Consider the following 25,537-nt stretch of genomic DNA (forward strand, 5'->3'; position numbering starts at 1 on the left):
GTGCTATGATTTTTCTGTTATCCAATCATTTACCACCTTCTAGTTCAGCTGTTCCTCACAGCTATAGAGGCTTTTCGGACACAGTGTTGAATTCTTTATTTTCTTCTCGAAACTCTAATTAGTAATCAGGATTGTGATGAGTAGGCTATATGAGATAGTAACTGCCTGGCTTAAAGATTTATGCAACAGCACATGGGTACAATTTCAGCAAACAAGTGAATGATTGAGAATACCACATAAAACCTGAGCTGCTGCTAAGAAGAAATGAATTGGCAAAAAAAAAAAAAGGCTAAAAGCATAATTATGAAATTGGTGAATGATGTGTCGCATTGATTGCTATAGTGTGCTAATATTTGCTCCATTTGATATCCCAGATATTAAAAGCAGTACTTAAATGTGTCCTTGCCCGGGCTAACAGAAAGCTACAGAGAAGCTTTTTTCAAAAAATTTTTGAAGGTTTACTGCATTTCTGGAGGTTATTTTTATTAGTCTATTATGTGTTTTTATGTATTTTTCTGTTCCTTTTCAAGCATGTTTTGAAAAAGTTACTTGTGTGCAAGCTGAGAAATGACAGATATTTAATAGCATTCAAATAAGACATTACCCTCTGTGTTTCAAATTCTGCTTTGGAAGAGGCACATAAAATACTTTCAGAAACAAACAATTTTTTTATGTAACTTAGTTTTGTAAAATTAAAGTTCACAATATTCTGAAAACATATTGTTCCTGAGAGAGAAACATTTCACCACTGCTCTTAGAGTAGTAATTCACAGTGACAAAGGCAGCCAGTATATTTTGTTTGTTTAAAACTATACATTCTGAGGGAGGACGGAAATGCACAGAACACATTTTAAGTGCCTTGAAGTGTCTGTTGTACACAAGAGACTCAGAGACTAGAACGCATCTCTGAAGAGTAATCAGAATCTTTTTTCTTTGATACTTCTCATCCAGAGTAGACCTTATAACCATGTACATCTACCCTTTCTGAGAATATTACGTAATTAGAAAACAGAGACATAAGGTTGCATATTCAGAACTGATTGGACTGTATGATGCTAGATGTAAATATTTCAGATGTCCATTCTTAGATCCTCTTGTTCTTAGAGCATCCATTTTCCTGAAAACAAATGACTGTAATATGATCTGTAACTGAACACACCAAAATGAAGGTACCCAAGACATGAAAATGGAAGGGTAAAACTACAAAACACAGTTCATGTCCTCAATTTCCAATTCCGTCTTCCTCTCTGTGTTCCCACATTTCTTATCATCTGGTGAAATTCCTTTGGTGATGTCATGCTCAGGGAACAAGTCTCACTTATAAAAGGATTTTCTTTATTTTTCATAATTTAGCTGAACCAACACAAAACTGAATACTGTAAAGCAACAAAAATGATGCAACATCTTTCATTTTTTCTGTGTTTCCTAAATAAGGCTACGAAGCTCCCTTTAAAATAAATCAAAACAGAGAGTTGGTAGAGTGAGGGATCTGGCTCTTGAGGTCTACATGTACAGTAAATCTATTTACCATCATTTATTGCATGACATTTTAAACCTGACATTGGTCATTTATAGTGCAGTCAGTCCATAACACTTTACAAGTGGCTGGGCTTTAATTGCTACTTTGATACTGGTCAAAATCCTATGATTAAATAAGAATTTTGTATATATTTATTTTGTTTGAAGACAAAATGATCCATAGTTCATATTTTCCTGCAACCTCTGCATTATATAAGCCTCAGTGTTTGAGCAGGCTTTAAAAAAAAATTCTTTAATTAACTTTTTGTTTTTGTATCATTCATCTATGGTCACTTGAATAATCTCTATTTCTTTTTCTTTAGTAGAATAGAACTAGCGTAACACTAAAAGTTAATTGGAGTATTAGGTAGTATACTTGGAACCGTGATACATTTGCCAGGAAGAAATTAAGCTCCCTTGTTGATTGTATCATACCAGTATGTACTAAACTTATATGCCAAAAGGTACAGTAAAAAGAACAGGGCTTTGTTTTTGTTTTATCATAATTTCTCCCTTGTCTATTCTGTCTTTGCTAAATTTTCACTAACCAATAATGCTGAAAAAATGGGCTTTCTAACAATGAGGTAAAACACTGAAAACGGGATTAAGGAACAGGCTTTAAATTGTCCCTTACATAAAAGTAGGGAAGAGGAGGGAGGGAGGGAGGGAGGGAGGGAGGGAGGAAGGAAGGAAGGAAGGAAGGAAGGAAGGAAGGAAGGAAGGAAGGAAGGAAGGAAGGAAGGAAGGAAGGAAGGAAGGAAGGAAGGAAGGAAGGAAGGAAGGAAGGAAGGAAGGAAGGAAGGAAGGAAGGAAGGAAGGAAGGAAGGAAGGAAGGAAGGAAGGAAGGAAGGAAGGAAGGAAGGAAGGAAGGAAGGAAGGAAGGAAGGAAGGAAGGAAGGAAGGAAGGAAGGAAGAAGGAAGGAAGGAAGGAAGTGTCGGAAGGAAGGAAGTGTCGGAAGGAAGTGTCGGAAGGAAGTGTCGGAAGGAAGGAAGGAAGTGTCGGAAGGAAGGAAGGAAGGAAGGAAGGAAGGAAGGAAGGAAGGAAGGAAGGAAGGAAGGAAGGAAGGAAGGAAGGAAGGAAGGAAGGAAGGAAGGAAGGAAGGAAGGAAGTGTCGGAAGGAAGGAAGGAAGTGTCGGAAGGAAGGAAGTGTCGGAAGGAAGGAAGTGTCGGAAGGAAGGAAGTGTCGGAAGGAAGTGTCGGAAGGAAGTGTCGGAAGGAAGTGTCGGAAGGAAGGAAGGAAGTGTCGGAAGGAAGGAAGGAAGGAAGGAAGGAAGGAAGGAAGGAAGGAAGGAAGGAAGGAAGGAAGGAAGGAAGGAAGGAAGGAAGGAAGGAAGTGTCGGAAGGAAGTGTCGGAAGGAAGGAAGTGTCGGAAGGAAGTGTCGGAAGGAAGTGTCGGAAGGAAGTGTCGGAAGGAAGGAAGGAAGTGTCGGAAGGAAGGAAGGAAGGAAGGAAGGAAGGAAGGAAGGAAGGAAGGAAGGAAGGAAGGAAGGAAGGAAGGAAGGAAGGAAGGAAGGAAGGAAGGAAGGAAGGAAGGAAGGAAGGAAGGAAGGAAGGAAGGAAGGAAGGAAGGAAGGAAGGAAGGAAGGAAAACCTTGCTATGAAGAGCAATGAGTAAAATATTTTACACTCTATTTTTATCAGTACATAAAGACAAAAAAAAATAAAATTAAAATAAAAAATGCCTTCCAACAGTGCAATGGTTGAATGCATTTATGTAATATAAACAACATTATTCTTTGCTTTTTCTACACAGTCCTCTCTGGTCATGCTTTACATCCAGAATGTCCCAATGGAAGAAAGCAAACGACACCGGTCACTTCAGAGACAACTGAAGTAATAAAACACAACTTAACTCTGAACCACTTTTCATGACTGTCAGAGTTATCACGTTAATTGTTAAATAGGATTTTCTACAAATATACAACATATAAAAACTGTTAAATATATAACTTTAGGCTTTTCAAAATACATTTAATGATCTCTTTCAAACAAGTGTTACTTTTGTTTTCTCTTTAATTTGCTTTCTGGTGCTAAATGGTGTATCAGATGAGACATAGGCCACAGATGACCAAACATGCTCTTTGCAAATACTGTATTATCCAACTTTAACTATCAAAAATGGAACTGTAGAAGAGGCATGTTTAACTGGTTAAAACGGAAAATGATTTTAGTACGAGAAAGTCAATCTAAGTACAGAGGAATAAAGGTGCTGTGTAGACAGTTTGTGTTCTTTTTGTCCAAGTTTTTCAAACATAGGTCATTTTTTCTCAGTGCTCCATTATGTTCTCTTGAACATGGCATTTCAAGAGCAGGTCTCTGAGTTAGTTTTTACTTCAGCTTTCCATAAAGACTTCTGCTGGACAACATTTCAGCTTTGTGAAAGCTGGAATCATGTCTTTGTGGAGACCTTCATTTTAATGACATAACTCTCTTAAGAGTAAGATTGTGTCCACTTTAAAATAGATTTTGCTCTTTGGTCTATTGTAAATACTGAAAGTATAAGAAAATAAAAGCAATTCAGACAGTTTAGGGCACAAGAAGAGTTTCTCTTTTGCACCTCAGTGTCCTCCCATAGGCAAAACAGTCTTCTCTAAGGCTGATTGGGATGATACTCTTCATTGTAGCAGACTCTTCGGATTGAAACATGTAGGTAACAGCAAGTCCAGCAGTGGTGTATAACGCAGATGAAACGTTAACCATGAACTTTTTGTATTGCTAATGCCCAAGCATATCTCTTTTTCTATATTCCTTAGTCCAGTGATCCTTAGAATGGTAGAACAAACTTTAGCTCATAATGCAGAGGAATTATGCTGTCATTCATGAGATACAGAGAAACAGACAGTTGAGTTGATGACATATAACAGATGATGATCAACAGCAGTGTAACTTGACTAAGTTAAGTAGCTCACAGAGAGCCTAAACCACTCCTACGAGGATTCTGCGTTGCTGCATTTGTCAGGAGACCTGTAAATCAATAAGAACAAATGAGTCAGTGTTTTAATTTACAATTCTGCTTGTCTTTGCTGTCCATTATCATAAAATATACTGTACTGAGATTTTTCAAGGAGACAGTTAATGAATTAGAAGATATTTATTTTGCACAGCATTTTCCCTGAGAAAAAACATATTCAAAAGCATACATTTTATTATAAAAACTTTATGCTTTAATAATTATTTCTAATAATATATAGCTTACAATAACTTCAATGCCATCTAATTTCTACTAAGTTTCAAGCATATTTCTTCTCATAAATATCACAGAATGTTCTTTTACACACATTAAAGTTACAAATAACAATGCCAAATATACATGGTGATTAAGATTACTTTTACTTTTTATGTTCAGGATGTAATGAAAAATGGACTTGAAAGCCATGACAATGCATTAAAAATGCAAAGATGTTTGTACTGGAGGCTTTTCTGCAGATAAGTTTCCAAAGAGCACTAGTGTGCCTAATTTAATCAATACTGCCCTCTAGCGATGCTATTACAAGTGCAAATTAATGTAAATAATTGCTATTAATAGTCAATTTAATCAGAAAATTGTTTTAGTTATGCACCAGAAAAAAAAAAAACAAACTTCACAAAACCCCACAGAATATAATAAAAATGGGAAAAGTACTGCCCAATGAACCTGTTGCAAATAAAATTGAATGGAAGCAGCATTTCTAAAGAGAAGCAGAACCAAAGTTCACACTATTAAAGAAAACAAGAGTACTGCAAGACAGCACAAACACAAATGAGAAAATAATGACTTATTTATACAACAAAGAGCTAGCTACTCATGCTCACCCAAAATATGAGTTTAGAAATGGTTTAAAAATTCCACAGATTCTGTATACACCAAAATGTTGTGGGGTGTATTAAGCAAGCATGCTTGTTACAAAATGCTGTTTGCATTTTCAAACACTATCTTCTGCTTTGGCATTGTTCTGTCTCCAAGTAGTCAGAACTGTTATTACTGATGGAAATACCATGCAAAACTCCATAAAATACTGAACAGTGAATGTAAAAGAGCAAACAAATAAGAAAACACAATTCAATTGGTTTAAGCCATATATTGAATTTTTAACCTAATCTTCAGAGCAGTACATGAAAGAAAAATCTGCCTCCAAATCAATTTTGTGACAGCTTGAAACATATGGATCTCTATATATATGCATGTAGAAAGAAAGAAAGAGAAAGAGAGGCAGATAGACAGATGAATACTTTCCTTACAAGGCATAAAGTGTACGTCATAGATTTCTGCTTTTGTCCTCTCACCTTTTCCAGGAAAAAACACCCCGGAAATCTTGCAAACAGCCTTTCCTTTTCGGACTAGTGATCAGATCTCCAAACCACATGGCCTCAGACAGGCTGAAGGCAAAAAACCTGGTTGATTATTGTGATATATTCCCCTTCTTAAATACACTTTCAGCAAGAGAAATAATGTTTTGCTTCTATTAATTGCCCTCTTTCCTCTTTAAACTCTTTCTTGACCTGCCTGCTATGCCCCCTATTTTTCTTCCCATTAGAAAAGAACATAAATTTTAAGGTAGTAATACTTTTTAGGTTGCAAGACACAAAGCAAACAATTCATGGTTTATTAGGTCTGAAAGTAAACTACTATGTGTTAAGAATTAGCTTGACATAGCTCCATCTTTCCTTTATAATGCCAGAATGGCCCACAGCTAAAAGCAACAGCGTGAACTGCTGATGGACTGCATGTTCAGTGTATGCTTCTCTACCACACTGGTCCCAGGAAGAAGAGAGAATTCAGGTACAACAACATACATTCAGAGATAACCTTCTGCTTTGTCCCTTCATGGGGATAGAAACCTCCTTCTTTCCTTCCTTGCCATCCCTGTCTCCACCTCGAACACCCCTGCCACATGAATATGGTATTAACACTTTAAAAGGAGACGAGAAGAGGGTAGAAAATGATGCACTCTAAAAATGCTGAGGAAGGGCATAGAGCAGGCTTGAAATAAAGTGATGACAGGAAGAGGAACAGATTAGAGAACAGGAAGTGAATTTACAACTTTGGACAATGATAGGATTAAATGAAAGGGGGGGAAAAGCTTATGTTAGCAAGGGAAGTATAAACATCACTTATTAATGAAGGCATGAAAAAGAAGTAAGATAGGTAATAAGATTAACAGATAAAAAGGAGAGAAGATAGGAGAGAGCATGATGAGTCCCGAGAAGAGGAAGAGAATGCACACCTACCCTCCCACCTCCTGTTTTTTCCCTTTTGTTCCTCATTACAGGTAAATTAATCACTCCCCAGAAAAACAGACAGATCAAATAAGAGAAAAGAGGGACGCCTAAAAAAATAAAAAGGACTATTTTACTATTTATAGTAATAGTTCAATCCATAGAATAGAATCATAGAATCAATTAGGTTGAAAAATACTTTTAAGACCATCAAGTTCACCCCAGCACTGCCAAGTCCACCACTAAACCATGTCCATAAGGACCACTACAAATATTTTAAATACTTCCAGGGATGGTGATTCAATCACTTCCCTGTGTAGCCTTTTCCAAAGCTTGACAACCTTTTTAGTGAAAAAATTTTGACTAATATCCAATATAAGCCTCACCAGTGCAACTTGAGGGTGATATCACTCATTCTGTCACTTGTTACTTGTGAAAACAGACTGACCCCCTTCTGGCTACAACCTCCTTTCAGAGTGAAAAGGTGTCTCTGCTCCTCCCTTTCTCCAGGCTAAACAACCTCAGCTCCCTCAGCCACTCCTCAAAAATCTTCTGCTCCAGACCTTTTCCCAGCTTTGTTGCCCTTCTTTGGACATGCTCCAGCACTTCAATGTCTTTCATTCAAGTGAGAGGCCCAAAACTGAACACAGGATTTGAGATGTGGCCTCACCAAGCGCAGGGGGAAAATCACTACCCGGTCCTGCTGACTGTTGTGGGTACAAGCAAGGATTCCATTGGCTTCTCTGGCTGCCTGGGCATAGCTGGCTAATGTTCAGCTACTGTTGATCAGCATTCTCCAGTCTTTTCTGCTGGGTTGTTTTACGTCCACTCTTCCCCAGCCCTCTAGCACTGCATGGGGTTGCTGTGACCCAAGTGCGGGACTCACCATTTCACCTTGTAGAACCTCCTATACTTGTCCTCAACCCACCAATCCAGCCTGTCCAGAGCCCTCTGCAGAGTCCTTCTACCCTCCAGCAGATAAACACTTCCATCCGACTTGGTGTCATTTGTTAACTTGTCCAGATCATTGATGAAGGTATTAAGCAGAACTGTCGCAATACTGAGCCCTGGGGAACACCAGTAGTGACTGCCTGCTAGCCAGATTCAATTGTATTCACCACAATTCTCTGGGCTCAACCACCCAGAATTATTTTTTTTTATCCAGTGAAGGGTGCACCTATCAAAGCAGCCAATTTTGCCAGGAGAATGCTGTGGAAAAGAGTGTTAAAGGCTTTACTAAAGTTCAGGTAGACAACATCTGCAGCCTTTCACTGAGTAGGTAGCCTTGGCATTAGATGAGGTTGGGCCAGCAGGTGAATGCCTTTCATAAAGCCATGTTGGCTGGGCCTGATGCCCTGTGCACGTGCCACAGGATGACACTCAAGACAGGATGACACTCCATGACCTTCCCTGGCACCAAAGTCAGGCTGAAAGGCCTATAACCTACGCCATGGAAGCCCAAGGTGGCAGTTCTGCTGACCTCCCTCTTTACTTCTCTAAGAATTGAAAACGTGAATTAAAAGACATGAAAGTACCACTTCCCTAACAGGCAAGTTTAAAGTAAAATGGTGCTTTTGATGGCTGTTTGGCAGTAATTTTTAGAATATTAATTAGCTCATCAGCTTGCAATAATAACGGTAAATTAAATAAATACTTACATAAAACTGCTTCAAACCAGGGAAATTGGTTTTTGCATTGATTTGGTTCTTTTTTCCCTTCACTAAGGAAATTTGTAGCAGCATCTAATTAAAGAAAGGCTACATAACCATCACACAGAACAACATTTCTTCTGTTCATACACAGAACTCATGTCATTTCTAGGTACCAAAGCACATGTCTGTTTGTCACTGATTTCACTGAAGTCATAATTTCTTCCCAGCTCTTCAGACAGCAGGTTCTGCTTCCTTTGGAAGGAGCCAAATATTTGGGCTGTTAGTTTGAGTTTCTTCAAATTTGAGGTACTGAGCAGGCATCTAGTACCAGAGACTAAAATACGACTGTATATTTTCTGACTGCTTACATGGTGGAAGTCCAAGCCCTTGTGTGTTCCAAGAGAAAAACAAATTCCCTGTGTGCTCAAGAGGAAAACAAATTTTCCTGCTAATAATCCAAAACATAAGAAGCAATACAAATCACATGACTATATATATCTTATTGTTGTTCTTGGGTGGCTTGAATATGTCCCAAGAGTGTTTGGCTTATTAGAGCAATTATAACAGATTCCACTTAATTTGTCTTACTCTGGAGGAAGTAGAATAAGGATCAGTCTAGCCCCAGCTGTGCCCTAATGGCCCACAAAATATTTTATTTCTTTATTTTTATGGTCAAAACAAAGGAAAAAAAGCTATGCAAGTCACCTTGAGAAGATAAGAATATATGGCACTTTGCTGACTTACACAGGCTTTCTATCAAAAGAAATCCCCATAAAAACCTCTCTTTCACTGTAGCATCTAGGACTTAACTGAGTGACAAAAATGTTTGAATTTCTCATCACAACCAGAAAGTTGATCCAGGCTTACTGCAAGTGGCAAATATTTTCAGTTAGGATTGAGTTTCAAGTATGTCTTGACCTTTCACTTTATATGGAATCCACATAAATACCAACAATTCCATGTCAAGCCTGATAAAACTTTAGCAGTTTCATCTGTTTTTCACTCTGTTTTTAGAATAAAGAGTTCACCAAAGTTCTGGTTTTTGCTACAGTAGCCATGTGCTCTTACATGACTACCTATTGCAGTCACATTGGCACTCTTTGATGACAATTCTATCATTTTTCCAGAATTGTTTTTTGGAAATTTTCTGGATATCTACCAAGTAATTGGTCAAAGTAATTGGTCAGTGTTGCTTGAGAGCTGAACTACTTGTCTAAATTGTGTGTTTTGTACTTTCAACTACAGTCTTATGCCTCTGTGATTCTTAGGATTTTGTGCAGCACCCATGAGTGCAAACAGCTTTTTTTTGTTTGGGTTCTTTTTACCTAAGAAAGAGATGGATGCTGGTTGTACCTGCCTCTGACTCACAAATCTACTCATAATAGAAACAGTTCCAAACCTTTTACCAACTGACTGCAAGTCAGATAAACAGCATGTTTTTCCCCTCTGCTTCTGTGGCTCTCAGTTCTAGGTCCCTAAACAACTAAGCATATATGATGCAGAAAGAAAGATGTAAAAGCATTAAAATGCCCTAGGAAAGCCTTACACTGCCTGGCAAGATACCTCCTGCTTTATGGGAATAAAAATGTAAATTTCAGGTGATGATCCAAGGAGCAGCAATGATCTGTTTCATTCATGAGAACTCCCATAGTCCCTTCTGAAAATTTATTTTGTTTCCCTCCCTTCCTCTCCTTTCCTCCACGCTGTTCATACATGCATACTGAATTGCTTAGTCTTCAGAAAAAAAAAGACAAGTTAATCTAACTCTAAAGTATCTGCAGCTATTGTAATAAGAAAAAGAAACATGAAAGCTATCCTACTTAATGCTGTATTTATGTCTCACTGAGCTAGCCACAGGAAGAGAAATTTCAGAGTTCAAACCACAGTACCTACAGAATTAGGAGTTATAATTTTGAACAATTTTAGTGTCTGTGCTTCTGGATGAATATTTATAAAAAGAAGTCTAATGTATTAGGTAGTGTATATGCAGGTATATTTTCCTGTGCTGCACTCCAACAAAGTAGCATTCCTGAGTTACAGAGAGCAGAATCCCATTACCAGTGCCCTTCAAAAAGAAGATGCCTTTTAACACACATTGTATGTTTCTTTTCACTTCCACTATTCAGCCTGACACAGAAAGAAGTATTTATTCCCAGTCTGAGACTCTTTGCATATTTTTTTCCCAATAACTATTTTAATATCAGTCTGTCTCAAAAAAAAACCCCAAAAAAGTCTCATTTCCCCTTAAATAACACTTCTAGGCCTATCTTCTCAACTTCCCCTGACCATCTGTCAGGACTATCATCATGATCATTAATTTCCTTTTCTGTTAAAACCCTTTTTGTCTCATATTATCTTTTTTTAACTTACAAGATCTTGGAATACACTGGGTCAGATCATACACTCCTTTTTCTGAATTGCCTATTACTTCATAAGCAATAGCAGTGAAGGAAGTGGGATTGCTGTTATAGTTAGATAATCCTCACAATGACTGAAAATGTTAGAACCACTTGTTGTAAACCAGCTGAAATACATTTGAACCTGGGTCATGCAGGTAAGCCTTGTTTAAGAGCTCAGCCTTAAGCGTGTATAATTACACAAGTTTGGTTTGTGGCATCTGAGCACATGCTAAGGAAAAGCAATGGAGGTGACAGAATCACAGACTCATTTAGGTTGGAAAAGGCCTCCAAAGGTCACCAGCTCCAATCTTTCATCATCACCTTGTCAGCTAGACTATGGCCCTGAGTACCACGTGAAGTTTTTTCTCAAACACCTCCAGACGTGGTGACTCCACCACCTCCCTGCACAACCTGTTCCAATGCTTGACAACCCTTCTGTGAACCAATCCCTCCTGTCAGCAAACCTGAGCTTCACCTGGTGCAGCTTGAAGCTGTGTCCTCTCCTATCACTAGTTGCTCGGGAGGGTGATCCCTACCTTTTTACAGCCTCCTTTCAGGTATTGTAGAGAGCAATAAGGTCACTCCCGAGCCTCCCTTTCTCCAGGCTAAATACCCCCAGCTCCCTCAGCTGCTCCTTACAAGGAGCTCCTTGTGCTCCAGCTCCCTCACCTGCTCCATGCCTTTCTCTGGACATGCTCCAGCACCTCAGTATCTTTCTTGCAGTGAGTGGCCCAGAACCGAACACAAGATCCAAGGTATGGCTCACCAGTGCTGAGTACAGGAGGACACACACTGCCCAGGTCCTGCTGGCCACACTTTTATTGACCAGGATGACACTGGCTTTATTGGCCACCTGAGCTCACTGCTGACTCGTGTTCAGCCAGCTGTGGACTCGCAGCCAATGTCAACATTGGTGCAGAAGAGAAAGAGAGCGGCAAGAATATCTCTCTTCAGCAGATCCAAAGCCCTTGGATACAAAGGTGATCATGGGAGATTTTTGCTCACAGTAGCATTTAAGACTGTTGTGGATAACAAAAGAGCAAGGCAGGCCTCATTTTTCCCCCTGTGAAAGTCTAAAATCAGCTCCTTCAAGCATCGTGGGTGGAAAGAGGGAAGGATGAAGAGGACCACACATCTTATAAGGCACAACAATGCAAATAGGATGTTTTCACCTCTCACTAATAGGTAAAATGGCTAAAATGTTAAATATCCTCAAAATAACTCCAGCTAAAGACCTTGAGCAAGTAACTCAATGTTATATGATTTCTTTATGCTCTTTTAAGTTGGTTAGAGATCTGCACATATATGAAGGTTAACACAGATAAAACTAAGGAAGATTTGTAACTGGTAAGGAATTGTAAACTTGAAAAATTACTACTTCTCTGTCACCTTTTTTACTTTTTAAATAAAAAAAAACAACAGCAATATTAGCACGATTAAAAGTGTCTAAGAATAGCCATGGGCTTTCCTCAGGATACTGAAAAAATAACAGGAATTGTTTTATATTTTTATATTTATTTAAATTTATATGTATATTTCTGACACTTTTCTCTAAGGTAGGAGACAGGTTCAGATAAAATTATCAATGTATCTAAGATTTTTTTAAAATTAATTTAAAATAAATTTTGAAATGCAATAACTTAATTTTTACTGAATTATGAATGTTTATACGTATATATCTATATTCAAAGCATACTCTTTATAGACTAACAAATCTTAAAGTTTTAAGCTTTATTAAATTAAATCTTCTTGTGAAAAAAAGTGATTTAAATATTTCTGTGTGCTAATAAATCTATGCAATACAATTATCTTCAATAAAATAATGCTTTTATTGAAACAATAGAAGAGTATTTTATTAAGAGAGTGATGTGATTTCAATTATAAAGTTTAAAAAATAATCTTTATAGTTACATTTACTTGTCTGCATCATGGGAAAAAAAGGAAAAAAATATGAAGAAGAGCATCAGCCAGCACTGAAGTCCACACACAAATAAAAATTTAATTTTTCTTTTCTAATTGAAAGAAGAAGATTGTTCAAGGACATCTGGGAGTACTATCTGATTGATAGTGTCGGTTCAGCCAACAGGCAGTTGGGCTGAAGCAAGGTTAGTCTCATACACAGTAAAAACTGGAAGTGTTTTACTAAGACTGATTGTGAAAAAAGTTGAATAATACATCAATAGTCCAACATGCTCTTAAAGACAATACTTAGGATATTTCACCCATTAAAAAAGCTAATTCTGACTTTAAAACCATGAGCTTTAAACTGTAAGTTCAACTGGTAGTGAAGGAACTGCATAGCCAGTGTTCACCAGTGAGATACTTTGCTTTATGTACTCCATTTGACAAATGACTATTTAAGAAAGTAGTCATGTTGCACATCATTCCAGAAAGCAATGCAGCAATGTAAATTACTTCCAACAAGCAATTTTATAAATATTTTGTGTATTGGAAATAAATTTTTGAAATTATTCTGCTTAGCCTTTGTCTAGAACTTGAGGAGAAAGTCGTAAGTGGACAATTATGGGAAAACAGAGTAGAGGAGGAATATTTATATGCGAAATAAGAAGAATGCAGGAGGGTTTTTATTGTCTAAGAGACATGTTTGAAAACAAAAGCAGGAACATACACAACATTTTTCATTAGAAATAACACACGGACATTCACTGAAAGCAGAACAGCAAGTATGGTCTTCAACACAGCTCACATGTAGGTAGATAAGAATAGAGAAGAAAGTCCATTACTGCTTTTAGTCCTTACATTCTCTACAAAAGGAAACTCCTCTGAAGGTAAAATTTTCTAAAGCTGAATTATTAGACAGTCCTCTAATATGTACATGGAAAACAAAAATAAACATATAATAGCATAAAATAGTTCAATTTTTTAAACCTTGATCCTATTCACTTTCAGTGAAAACCGAAAAAGTCCTGGATTAACAGATTGTTACATGCTTAACAGGTTAACAGACTCATGAGATTTAGTTCCTGGCCCTAAAGATGATTTTCAAAATAAGAAAATTTTTTCCCTAAAACACCTCACCACAGAAAGAGTGAGGTTCTTCAGGAAAGTGAAATAGATATTCAAAAACGTCAACTATCATTTTCTATCAGATTAAAGCCAAGGTTTTCTTTCTTCAATCCATCATTCAACCATAGACATTCTGAAAGGGCAGTGGGAAATGTAGTTACAGTGTTTTCTTCACAATTTGAGGAGGGAGAGAATATTTCTAGACAGGGTAAGGGGAAAATTGACAGATATAGGGAATTGCGCATACAGCAACATATGCTGATCTTCTCTTTAATGACAATGTATCCATACACCTTACAAACTTTCAAGTCCTAGTTTTCTTCACTCCAGGAAAGGTTTATGTTTGTTTTGTTATATATTCTTATAATCCCCAATAAAATGTCCTTTTGCACACCTATGCTCATCCTCCAGTTCTAAGTTGTGGATGATATAGCAAAGAAGTGGGAAGAAGGATGAGACACGGAATTTAAGGATCATTATCCCAAACTAGCCAATTAAGACTATTTGATTCCCCTAGAGAAACACATTTAGGCATAGCAGACACCTAAATGCATTATACTGTGTAGCATTCTGATTGACAGTGCAATTATATTTAAGCTTAACACGGGTTATGGATGCAGTGTCTCAGAAACAACCAGTGTTTCAATGACTACTGAGGCAGAGCACTCTGTGCACTGTGCAGCATATTGGATCAAAATTCTTTGGCAAGATCACCGTTACTCTCTCTACCCTGTTTCTGTGCTATTTTGGCAAGCGGTTCTGTGGTGATCAGATTTCTGCAGTACTCTGAAAACAAACAACAAAAGAGGAAAAATAAACTGTGGCAAATTTCAAGGAATTTTCTGTAATTTGCAATAAATTTATACAGACAGAACACAGAACTATATAAAAGCAGCTTCAATAAAACTTTTGGGGAGCAGAAGAGGAAGTAAATCTTATCTTCTTTCAAAGATATGAGTCTCATGTGCTTCTCCTAGAAGTGGGATGAAACCCCTACCTTGTAAAACCTTTCTCAACTAGATTTTAGAGATGCCTAATGCAGTGTATCTTCCATGACAGCCCTTAAACTCCCCATTATTACAGCTCCTTGGGTCAAATTCAGTGGTTATGACACCTGAATGTAGGTATTGTATGTGATGATTGTGATCTCAGTCAGGATCAACAAAATCTAGAGCTCAATTCTACATAAGCATAGGTGCTCAGTGTCTATTGGATGTGCTTGGGTATGTCTCTTTTTCTACAGATGCTACTTAAAACCCCTGAATTGCACTCCTGAATATGTCTCAGACTTCTGGAATATATAGGCTGCCCTGGACATATGAATAAGGGGAACAGAATTCTGCCCTTACTCTCTTTTCACAAGCCGAAAAATTCCAAGCTGCTCCTGCTTGTGGCTCAGTGAGCCTCCTTTAGTCATGAGTGACCCTCTGCACTTGCATCAATGCCCAAACCATGTCCTTGTGACTGAGCATTTTGTCTGGGTTGAATGATGCACAACAGGGAAGAAGATACCAATAATGATCAGTTGCTGTGTTCAAGAAGCAAGTGATTGTGGTTCAGTTAGTCAACATTATGGGACAGACCATGAAACATTTCTGTGGGTCCATCCTTAAGAAAGAAATGTCATTACAGCAATCCCACATGATCACGAAGATGAGATCACAGATAAGTGTCTTATTACATGAAGCACAAGTATTATAAGAGCTGTCAGTTTCTTTTTTAAAAGCATTTATCTGACCTTTGTTATCTTCCAAGCTTGTTTTCACATTTATAAGAATGACAAATAGTAACATCAGACACTAAGACTATTTCAAAAGTGACTGAGCTATTTGAGAGATACTTCTGGGTTAAATCAGAGTAAAATGCTTGCTCCAATCATAGGTGTGGAACAGAAGTTGTTGGTTCATAAAACAGTTACTCAGATGAAATGCAATGAACCTGAGAGGGAAATAAGCTTCAGGTGAAGACAGGGATCAAGCTATAGTGTTGACAGTGTCATTAGTGAATCCATTTTATTGGGTCACACTGTTCCTGTGCTGGTCATCAGAGTACCATTTTGGTGTTCATAATCTAATGCAACAAATCAGCTTCAGGAACCACTGATATGAAACTTATTTTTAATAAAATATTTTATGCTTTAGGACTTTAGGCCTTTCATCATGGTAAGATTTTTGCTGCTGAGAATTCACAGGTTTCTTTTTCCCATCATAGATTTTCCCAGATTTGAAAAAATATAGAAGAGATCTGAAAGAGTTCAGCTGCTGACAGTATCAAGCCCTTGGTTCCTCTGGTATGTCTGGGTATGTGAGGAGGAGGTTCTCAAGACAGAAGGAAGAGATATCACCATGTTTTAGCAGTTACAAGAAAGTACATCAAAGTTAAGGGGATAGGTCCTAAAATATTAACTATAGTCCAGATGGCCTATGTGGGTGAAACTTGAGAATGTTTAATGAGAAATCACACAAAACTCAGATGCTATAGAAACAAGAGACAAAACAGAAAAAGAGGAAAATGTATTACTGACTCTGCCAGACATGCTAGGCAACATTTCATAAATATCAGATGGAAGAAGTCATGATCAATCTTTCCCTTGAGGTCAGGAATAACATGCCATATAGAACAGGACTGGTGCAAAACTGACATTGCATGTTTTGAGTTTCTGCTGTAGAAGGATACTTGTATATTGTCCTCATACTAGGTCTTGGCTTGGGCTAAGAGTTTCTTGGATATCAGTGTATCAGGGTTAATTAGCAAGGAATAGTTTGTGTTTCTCTGACACTGGCCATTTTTCACTAATTAATCAGAAATGAAAAAAAAAAAAAAGGCACTTTTTTTTTCCCCTCAAGTAGGAGCAGAAATCTGGTCTGTGTAGGAGACAATGTGGGTGTGCTCTACAGATTCTGTAAGATTCGCAGGGACCACTGTGGGAATGACAACATAGGCAGGAAAATACTACTGAAAGACAACCTTGCAAGGTAAAAGTATGTTTGTCCCAGCAGTCACATGCCTTTGGAAAGCTTAGCTGCAATTCTTTTCCATATGCAATTAATAACTCTTGATCACAAAATCTTTTATCACTCCCAGACTCAATAGGTACAAAAACAGTTAAAAACTATTTTAAATAATTTTGTTTAAGAAAAAAAAATCCAAAAAATTAAACTTCCATTTAAAAGTTACATAATTAATTTTTAATTTTGCATTCCAGAAGTAGTAATATGCAATATGATATGAACTGTTTTGAAAAGTAGACAAAAATTCCAATAGAGAAATAACAACCTGGTCTGCAAATATTATCCTATTCACCTCTGGGCATTTAAAAGCCCAACTTACAATTTTGTTGGTCTCATTGACTACAGCAAATCTTTTCTGGAGTCATGTAGGTGTTAAATGCCTTATAAGGAAAAATGAATCTGGATGTCACAGATTATTTCTTTGATATTTTAAAAATCATGTTGCTTGGTTTTATTTTTTTCTTTATTAAAAAATAAAGAAACTACAGCAAAAAATACACAAAAACCCCCAACTGCATGCTATGCAACTTCTAAAGATAAGATGACATTTTCATCTTCCCAGCAAAAAATTATTTCAAGCTAAGATATTAACAAGAAAACAGCTGCCTTTCTAATTAGTACATTTGATGCTTAGCTTCTTTTCATTACAGCACAGACAGGGAACACTTTGATCTAAATGTTTTAATCAGCTTTAAGTAGCATCAGGCCCCAATAATTTAAGAATTATATATGTATTTAAATGAACATATATATGTATACACAAATAAATGCATATATATATATATATATATACACACACACACATATATATATATATATATATATATTATGAGCACCTAAAATTGATCAGATCAAGACATTCCCTTATAACACATCAGCAGGAATTGAGAACATTATAATTGCTATGGATAGGCCATATAAAAATGCCTGAACTCTAATGGTAATGAGAAACATTGTGATAGAACTGAAGTTTCTTTTGGATTCTGAAAGTAAAAATATTTTAAAAAAAGTAAATATACTTAAATATCAAAAAAATAAGAGAAAATTCTAAGTTGTAGCAAATATCGTTAGTTGTTCATCTGACTGTTGATTTAATATTTGGGCAGAAAAATTTGAAATTATTCCTGAATCTCCTCCCTTTCCTTTTAAAAATTCCATGCCAACACACCATCTGACTAAAAGGTAGGGGTCAGGAGGGTTTACTTTTTTGCAATATATGCATTATAAATCTTTAAATTTACTCCAATAAAGTGTGCTTAATTAACCAACAGTACTTATTCTTCATGCAGACTTACAAAATGCAGAACAGCTATATCAATGTGTAATAGAAGACATTTTCACCATAATTTTCTATTTAAAGGTGCACTTACATTGATATTTGATTACACTAGTGTTCTTCTATAAATAGCAGAGTATCTGCATATTCCCCCAACAAGATCTGCTCCCGGGAATTTTCGTTCAAAATCTGGCATGATTGTAAGTCAGAGCTCTGACATCTGGAGCACTTTGGGCTACCTCCAAATGGAAAAAAGAAAACAATATTTGCCAGAGAGCGTCTTTCTCAAAGATGGACCAACTAACCTTGGCCAAAACCATATAAACTGAAATTGAGCACCTTACCATCAAAATTAACAGAGTGACTTGAAAATAATGCTGTCACTCCTAGCAATGACATTGCTTTGCTCACTTTTTAGATATACAGTAGCCTGATAGGCCAAAATGACACAAACTCTGTGTGGACAAAACTGACAATAATTATAAGTAGACATAATTCAGAAGCTACAGATTTAGACCTTTATAATGTCAATGAAGAAAGAAATATATTTTCATTTAAAGCCTCATACATGGTTTGATCAGAAAATAGTGCCAAGATTCATCAAAAGCTGTCAATTGCCATTTGCTGGGCTAATTCGAGACATTCATGCACTTAAATATACATTTTTTGTTTTACAGAAATCCTGCTGATTCTCCTGAGACCATTATAACTGGCTTATTTCCCAGACATATCTGTAAAGGGTATTTGGCTCATAGAAAATATAACATATAGTATCCTAAAGTGAAAAATGTGGTAGAACAATTTTGTATGTCAAATTTGTGAGTTAAGGGAAAGAACTGTTCCAATCTCAAGATTCGAAAGGTAAACTGAACTCTTGGCTAAGTCCTTAAAGCTTAAAAAAAGACAAATGAAAAAAAGCTCCTTGGTCCTTTTGCCAAATAAATATAATGATTTATTGTCAATTAAATCCCTGCTTTTTATTATCTATAATATAATTTATGATTGGTCAACTGTACAAACAATAACTATAGTTCTCACAGTTTGGTTCCTAGTGCAACAAGGCACAGAGTCTGATGTAATATCTAAAGCACTGGCTAACTGCCACACTTTACCTTAAATATAGCTCACAACTACCACCCAGAAACTGAGAAGAATGTTATTCACTGAGATTCAGAAGACAGGATAAGGTATACATATCTGTAACACTTTCAGTCACAGAAAGAGATAAGGGGATGAAGGATATAATTAGTGTATCAGTATCTGAAAGCAGTATGGCCGTTAGCACAGCAGAGTTATTAAATTTTATAACATCAGAGAAGCACTTAGCTGAATTGTATGAATCTGCAGGTTCTGGTTACTGTCTCAAAGCACAATGTGAACCTGTTCACAGATTCAGGTCTATTTTTAATCAGATGATGAGTAAAGAACTACTCAAATACTTTTTTTGGTTTTTTTCTTTCTACATTTTTTCTTCCTAAGGAACCATTCAAAAGACTGTCTTCTTTGCTAGATTGCAGTTCCAAATTCTCCCTCGCTCCTTCCAATGTTCCTGGCTGCACTGTGGTGCATCTACATAAGAAAGATTCAGCATTCATTTTCTCCCTTTTGTCCTTATCTCTAGACTAGAGACCAAGTAGATTTCAATTCCTACACTGAAAAGAGGGCAGAACACGAGTTTCTTACCTTAACAGTAATTATTTTCTATTAGGTCTAACCACTAAGTCTATGGGTTCAATTCATTAACCCCAGCATGCCATGTTTAGATGCCTCAGTGTATTGAGTGCTGATGGACCTGGTCAGGCTCCAGTGACCATGGATACCTGCCTATATTTCCTCACCAAGTACTGTATCTCCTAGTAGGAAGACAGGTAGGCAGCTGTGGGAACTACCTCACATAGGAATAAATTGCAGCAGATGAGCTACTTCCTTGAAAAAATTCAATTTTGTACAATCTTCTGCCTTACAGGTATTATGTGACAAAATTCTGCACAGGGAGAAGTAGAGCAGAATACCTGACTTCTGATAAATTGACTCAGTAGAAGTTTGGACAGCCGCAAACCTCAGAGGTTCCTAGAACTATTAGTCCCCAGGCAGCTAACTTGCAAAACAATGCTCAAACTCCATGAAACCTCCGACAGATTGGGTCCTGGTTTTCACTTTGAGTCCTCCATGGTATTGTTACAAAAACATGGCTGGTGCATTTTTCTCCTATTCTAGTTTTTGAGAACAAGGCTTTTGGATCCAGTGCTTTGTGCAGAAGCCCAGAGTAACAATATGCACAGGATCACTTCAGAATTAAGCAAGGGAGCTTGCACTTAGAGGATATCAAACATGCTTAACCTCAAGGCAGCATTAAATTTCTCCATTTTGCCACAGTAGCCAGACCTTGAGGTGCATGCAGAAGTGAAATTATATGCCTCTGAGTAACGTTACTGGGAAAGAATATGTTGTTTGTAAAATTACGACAAAGATATGAGGCAGACCACGTATTGAACACCATCTTGGATTTAAAACTCATCAATAAAACAGGAACAGCATGAACACAAATATATTGCACTAGAGTATTTAAGTAGAACATGGCTTCATTCAAGAAAGCCTATTTCCCTTTTTTTTGTCTGATAATCTGTTTCCATTTACATTTGTGCCTCAATCAGCCCACCAAATGTATTGACAACAATTTTTGAGCTCACCTTTTGACCTCACTGTCAGAAAACTCTCACCTCAATATAAACCACGGGCAATATTCCTCAGGAATTATCAAAAATAAGTCAGAGTAGATAAAGCTGAGTGGGTTCAAGTCCCCATGGGCTTTAAACTGCTTATGAAAATGATCCTGGACATTTTGAATGCTTTGGCATAGTAGAACTTTTATTCAGTAAATATCAGTCAGGTGCCTTACAGTGGAAATATGATAAATACAGCATCAAAAGATTCGAATGAATGTCTGCTCTAGGGACAAGGAATGCTGACAGGCTTTTCACATGAGGGAGCAGATATCATACTGCACATCTCTTCATCCTCACTATTCGCCAGTGTCACTCTCCATGTTGTCTTTGAAGGATGCCTCCACCAAAGATGTTTCTCGCAAAGAATTAATTCTGAAGGAGACCTAGTTTCCCTTTCTTAAAAGAGGTAAGTTGCTTTGGAATTGCAGTAGGATGCAGAGCAGAAATCAGTAATGTCACTCTGCAAATGTCTTTTTCTAACAAAGTTTCACTGTAGGCATGCGGGACTAACTAGAATGCCTAAGGTCAGACCTTCCCTTAGAGCTCAGCCAGATGCTCTCAAAAAACTCCATAAGATGTTCTGGAAACACTGATACATGACAACAAAAATGATAGAAACTTTCATAAATGTATCAAACTGTCAGAGAACTGCACTAATGCATACTCTGTAATATTGATAGTATGATCCTGATGATTTTTAGCTCTAAAAAACCCATATATTTTTAGTACTTTTTGTGTATTACCCGTACTCATGAAAAATGAATACTTGAAAATACAAAGGAAAGGGACAATAAAAAGAAGTGCTGCCAATTTCTTGTTCTGTCTTTTCAAACAAATATATTTTAAAATTCCCTAACCTCTAGTTCATTCCACTGGAGCGTATGTAGCATCTAGAGATCTTATTTTGCATTGCAATATCAACCAGCAATGGGTGATACTTCACAAAAGGAGGTGAGTATTGTTCTGTCTCATACAGCTGCCTGAAGTAAAGTACTGGCTGCCTGTCATGGTCCACCCCAGAGTCACAAGGAGTTCATGTGTTTGTGGCACAGCTCTTCTTATAGCACCTTCCAGCTTCACACAACTTTCCCTCTCACTGAGGCCTGTTTCATACCACAACACAGCCAACCCCCAATTTATTTCTGAAGCTAATTTGGGCCCAGTACTGCCCATCAGTTTAATGCCCATGAAGTGTACCGAATATCCCCGCTCAACAGGACAGATAGGGGATGATCGAAAAAGAAAAACCTATGACCCAGAAAAACACCTTCACTCCAGCCACTGCATCAGCCCATGGCTGGTTACAGGGAAGCAAATGGAAGTCACATAACTCCTTATGAAAAATTAAAGCCATAAAAGGTGCGTGACTGACTGGCCACTAAGACAAGCTTAAAAAATCCTAAAAAGGAAAAAATCCCAAATTTAAAACCTTCTCCTATGATTTAAAAACCTATTATCTTAGTTTCAGAGGCACGCTAATCCATTTATTTTCCTCTTGGAAAGAAGAAAGGTGAAATTTAAGGCATTTTTTGTGGGTGAGTAGCTATCAAGGGCAGCAGATGCACCAAAAGTTTCTTAGTGGTTTTGGATATGGTGGGGGATCAGTCTCTTCTCCCAAATAACAACTGACAGGATGAGAGGAAATGGCTTTAAGTTGCATCTGGGGAGGTTTATATAAGATGTTGGGGAAAATTTCTTCACTGGATGGGTTTCAGGCATTGGAGGAGGCTGCCCAGGGAAAAAGTTCAGTCACCAGTCCTGGAGTCATTTAAATGATGTGTAGATGCAGCACTTAAAGACATGGTTTAGTGGTGGACTTGGCTGTTCTTGCTTATGGTTGGACTCAAAGAACTTTTTCAGTTTAAATGATTCTATGTTTCTATGATCCCTGATGATCATCAGAAAAACTTGGGCCAAACTTCCTTACTCCTATTAAAAAAACAGCCAACCTTCAGTTGTAGGTGCAAATAAATGAGATGCCAAGATGGCATCCAATGGTTGTCCATTGATTCTTGTACCTGTGAGGAGCTGTGTGTTGAACTTTCTGGTCATATCTGAAGTTTTGTTGATTCTGACTTTGGCTGTAAATGGGGAAAGGTTCTGTACAAACATGTTGTCATGTGCTATACACTGAAGGATCAAGATCTACAAAACCTTCTATTGGCAGAGTAATGTATACTATATTGACATGAGTAAAATTCATGACAGTGACCTAGGGATATGTCACTATTAAGAAGGCTTTTTTTTTGGTATCCACAAACAGTGACTACAGTGCCTATTACCATTAGTGTTGACTAAAAATTCTAAAATTCTATTACAGAATTATAGTGTTGACTAAAATTCTAAATTTCCTATTCTAAAAATAGGAAAAAGATATTGCAAATATTCCTTTTTAAAATCAATTTCATAGAGAAAATGCATTCGTTCTATAAAATAAGCCGTCCAAATATTCTTATACAGTGTCTTTCTCAGACTTTCATGTTTTCTGGATTTAATTTTGGGTTCTATCTTATACAAGGATCATCCCCACTCATTCTTGGGTATTTTTTCTGTCAGAATTAAAACATGCTATTGTGAGTTATGTTTCTGGAGAAAGTAGATAACTCTGTCATTCTTAGTGATGGTATCATCACAACATTTTCAGGCACTTTGAACAGCACTCCTGAAAATTATAATGTATTTCCTTTCTGCTGTGTACCCATGGCCTAAACAGAAAACGTCAGTTTCCATTCAAAAGGCAGAATTTTTGAACTTTCGAAAGCATTGGAACTATATACACACATCATATTCAAGTTTGAATACAAAGATAATTTTTTTAATAACTTTTTTGGTGTTCCTAATATGTTAAGAAAACACCAAAAAAAATCTAAACTACCTTCACAAATCTAAACAACATTAACATCAGTTGATTTCATCTCTCTTCATTGCTTCTCTCATGCTTTGTCACACAAGTGGAACAGTGAGATAAATCAACTGTTTATTTGCTTTATTGCATAAATCTCACAGCAATAAAACAGAATTGATCACATAAGGAAGTTTAAGATGAGTTTCAGTGAATCCTTGAGACACTGTAAATTAATCATGCAAGTTGAAATTGTATTTCCCAAGGGAAATATATTTTAATAGATATTTTCCAAACATTTTCTTCCTTTAATATATTTATAAATTTTGTTACTACTCTTGTTTTTTTCTAAGATGATTAAACCATTATTTTCCCTAGTCTTGTGTGTTGAAAAACAAGTCAGGAAAATCTCTTTATTACTTACAAAAATATGCAACAAAATAACAGAGAAATTTAAAATGAAGGCATGTATATATCTTCAGCAGCAATTATGTATTCCTAGCCTTTGTTTAGACCAAAATAGATGGCACTGCAAGAGGATCCATAAAAATGGAAAGCGACACTATATGTAGCATGTAATACTACCCTGAGACGAGTTTTAAAGAAATGAAAGAAAATTGAACTAGTCAATTCATCCTTTGCATTACTTGATACTGTCCATAAAGTCGCATTTTAAATAATTTAAAACTTATTTTTAATTAATAAAAGTGAATTTCAAAGCTGCTTGATTTATAATACTAGAAAATATAGTTTTAATTCGCATTTGGAAAGTATGGATTAATGATTTTATGTGCAAGAATATAATTTAAAACAGGACTGCTACTAGCTCACAAATAGCTACTGCCTGAATGTTGTCAGTACATGATCATTTTCATTGCCACATCTTCCTTTTTCAGGGACTTGAACTGTGAAAGTGCAATCTCTGCTTGCTCTTGAGATCCTGTACTAAAACTTTCCAATGTCTACTGATTTGTGCAAATCATAATAATTTTGTTCTAAAAGAGAAGACTGAAACAAAGCATGAACACTTTTATACTTGTCCCAACAATGGAAATTGACATCAACAAAAGGAGGGAACTGGGTTAAACTATGACTGGAAATTAAAGCAGTTTCCCTACCCCCAGTCTTAAACAAATTGTTACATCTGCCTAGTTTATTATGGAAATACAGGATTAAAACATCTGAAAACAGTGATAGACAAAGTAACATTAATTCCTTTGATAGTCCAAACATATGTGATGGTTTTAATTTGCTCAAAGTCTAATCGCTCTACAGTAAGAACGGACACATCTCCTTGACTCTTAACCATCAGCCATTAAAAGGAAGTCTGGTGATAATGGTTGTGGTTGTTGTTGTTTTTGTTGTTGTTTGTTGTTGTTGTTGTTGTTGTTGATGATGATGATGATGATGATGATGATGATGATAATAATAAGAATTTCCTTTCTAACAAATAGCTGGCTGGTAAATTGGTAAATTCAGGCTCAAACAAAATACTGTCACATAGTCAAAGTCATCATGAGGCTGATTCACCAGGAAGTGGTTTATATGAATGAAAATCATGCATGATTTTTGGCATGGAACAAGGCCAGCAAACTTTGTACCTGATTTCACAGTACAAACTAAGGGCTACTTGTGACCAGTGATATGGATAGGGTGAAACCTAAGACATTTTTGAGACAAACTAGTAACCCCATGGAAAATAACACTGATCTTTGCTGCACAGGGTTGTTGCTGCCAGTAGGATTCCTACAGGATCCTGCAACAAAAACATTATCTTTATGCTTCCATAATGTGGGGTTTTTTTCTGTTATTTAAAGGAAATCCAAACAGATTAAGGGTATAGAAATGTTTGTTGCAGTATTTTGTCTTGTTACTATAATTTGAAGTGA

At 36.8% G+C, this 25,537-nt stretch overlaps 1 protein-coding gene across 8 annotated transcripts in view; it reads right to left on the reverse strand.

Moving 5' to 3' along the window:
• The window catches only part of TAFA5 (TAFA chemokine like family member 5), a 419,600-nt gene that overhangs the window by 18,382 nt on the left and 375,681 nt on the right, over positions 1-25,537 (reverse strand). For 2 of the 8 annotated variants that reach the window (XR_009114347.1, XR_009114350.1), the window contains 2 exons: positions 5,783-5,875; positions 3,054-4,483 (listed from right to left, as the gene is read on the reverse strand). The exons of 3 other annotated variants lie outside the window; for them this stretch is intronic. Coding sequence is in view for 1 of the 5 variants with exons in the window: in XM_058021943.1 (XP_057877926.1) it covers positions 4,475-4,483 (9 nt within the window). In the remaining 4 variants the exon portion in view is untranslated. Of the gene's footprint in view, positions 1-3,053; positions 4,484-5,782; positions 5,876-6,727; positions 6,826-25,537 lie in introns of those variants that run through there. 3 more of the 8 variants (XR_009114348.1, XM_058021943.1, XR_009114349.1) reach the window with 2 other exon arrangements.

Source organism: Melospiza georgiana, chromosome 4 (assembly GCF_028018845.1).
Source record: "Melospiza georgiana isolate bMelGeo1 chromosome 4, bMelGeo1.pri, whole genome shotgun sequence".
NCBI classification, from domain to species: Eukaryota; Metazoa; Chordata; class Aves; order Passeriformes; family Passerellidae; genus Melospiza; species Melospiza georgiana.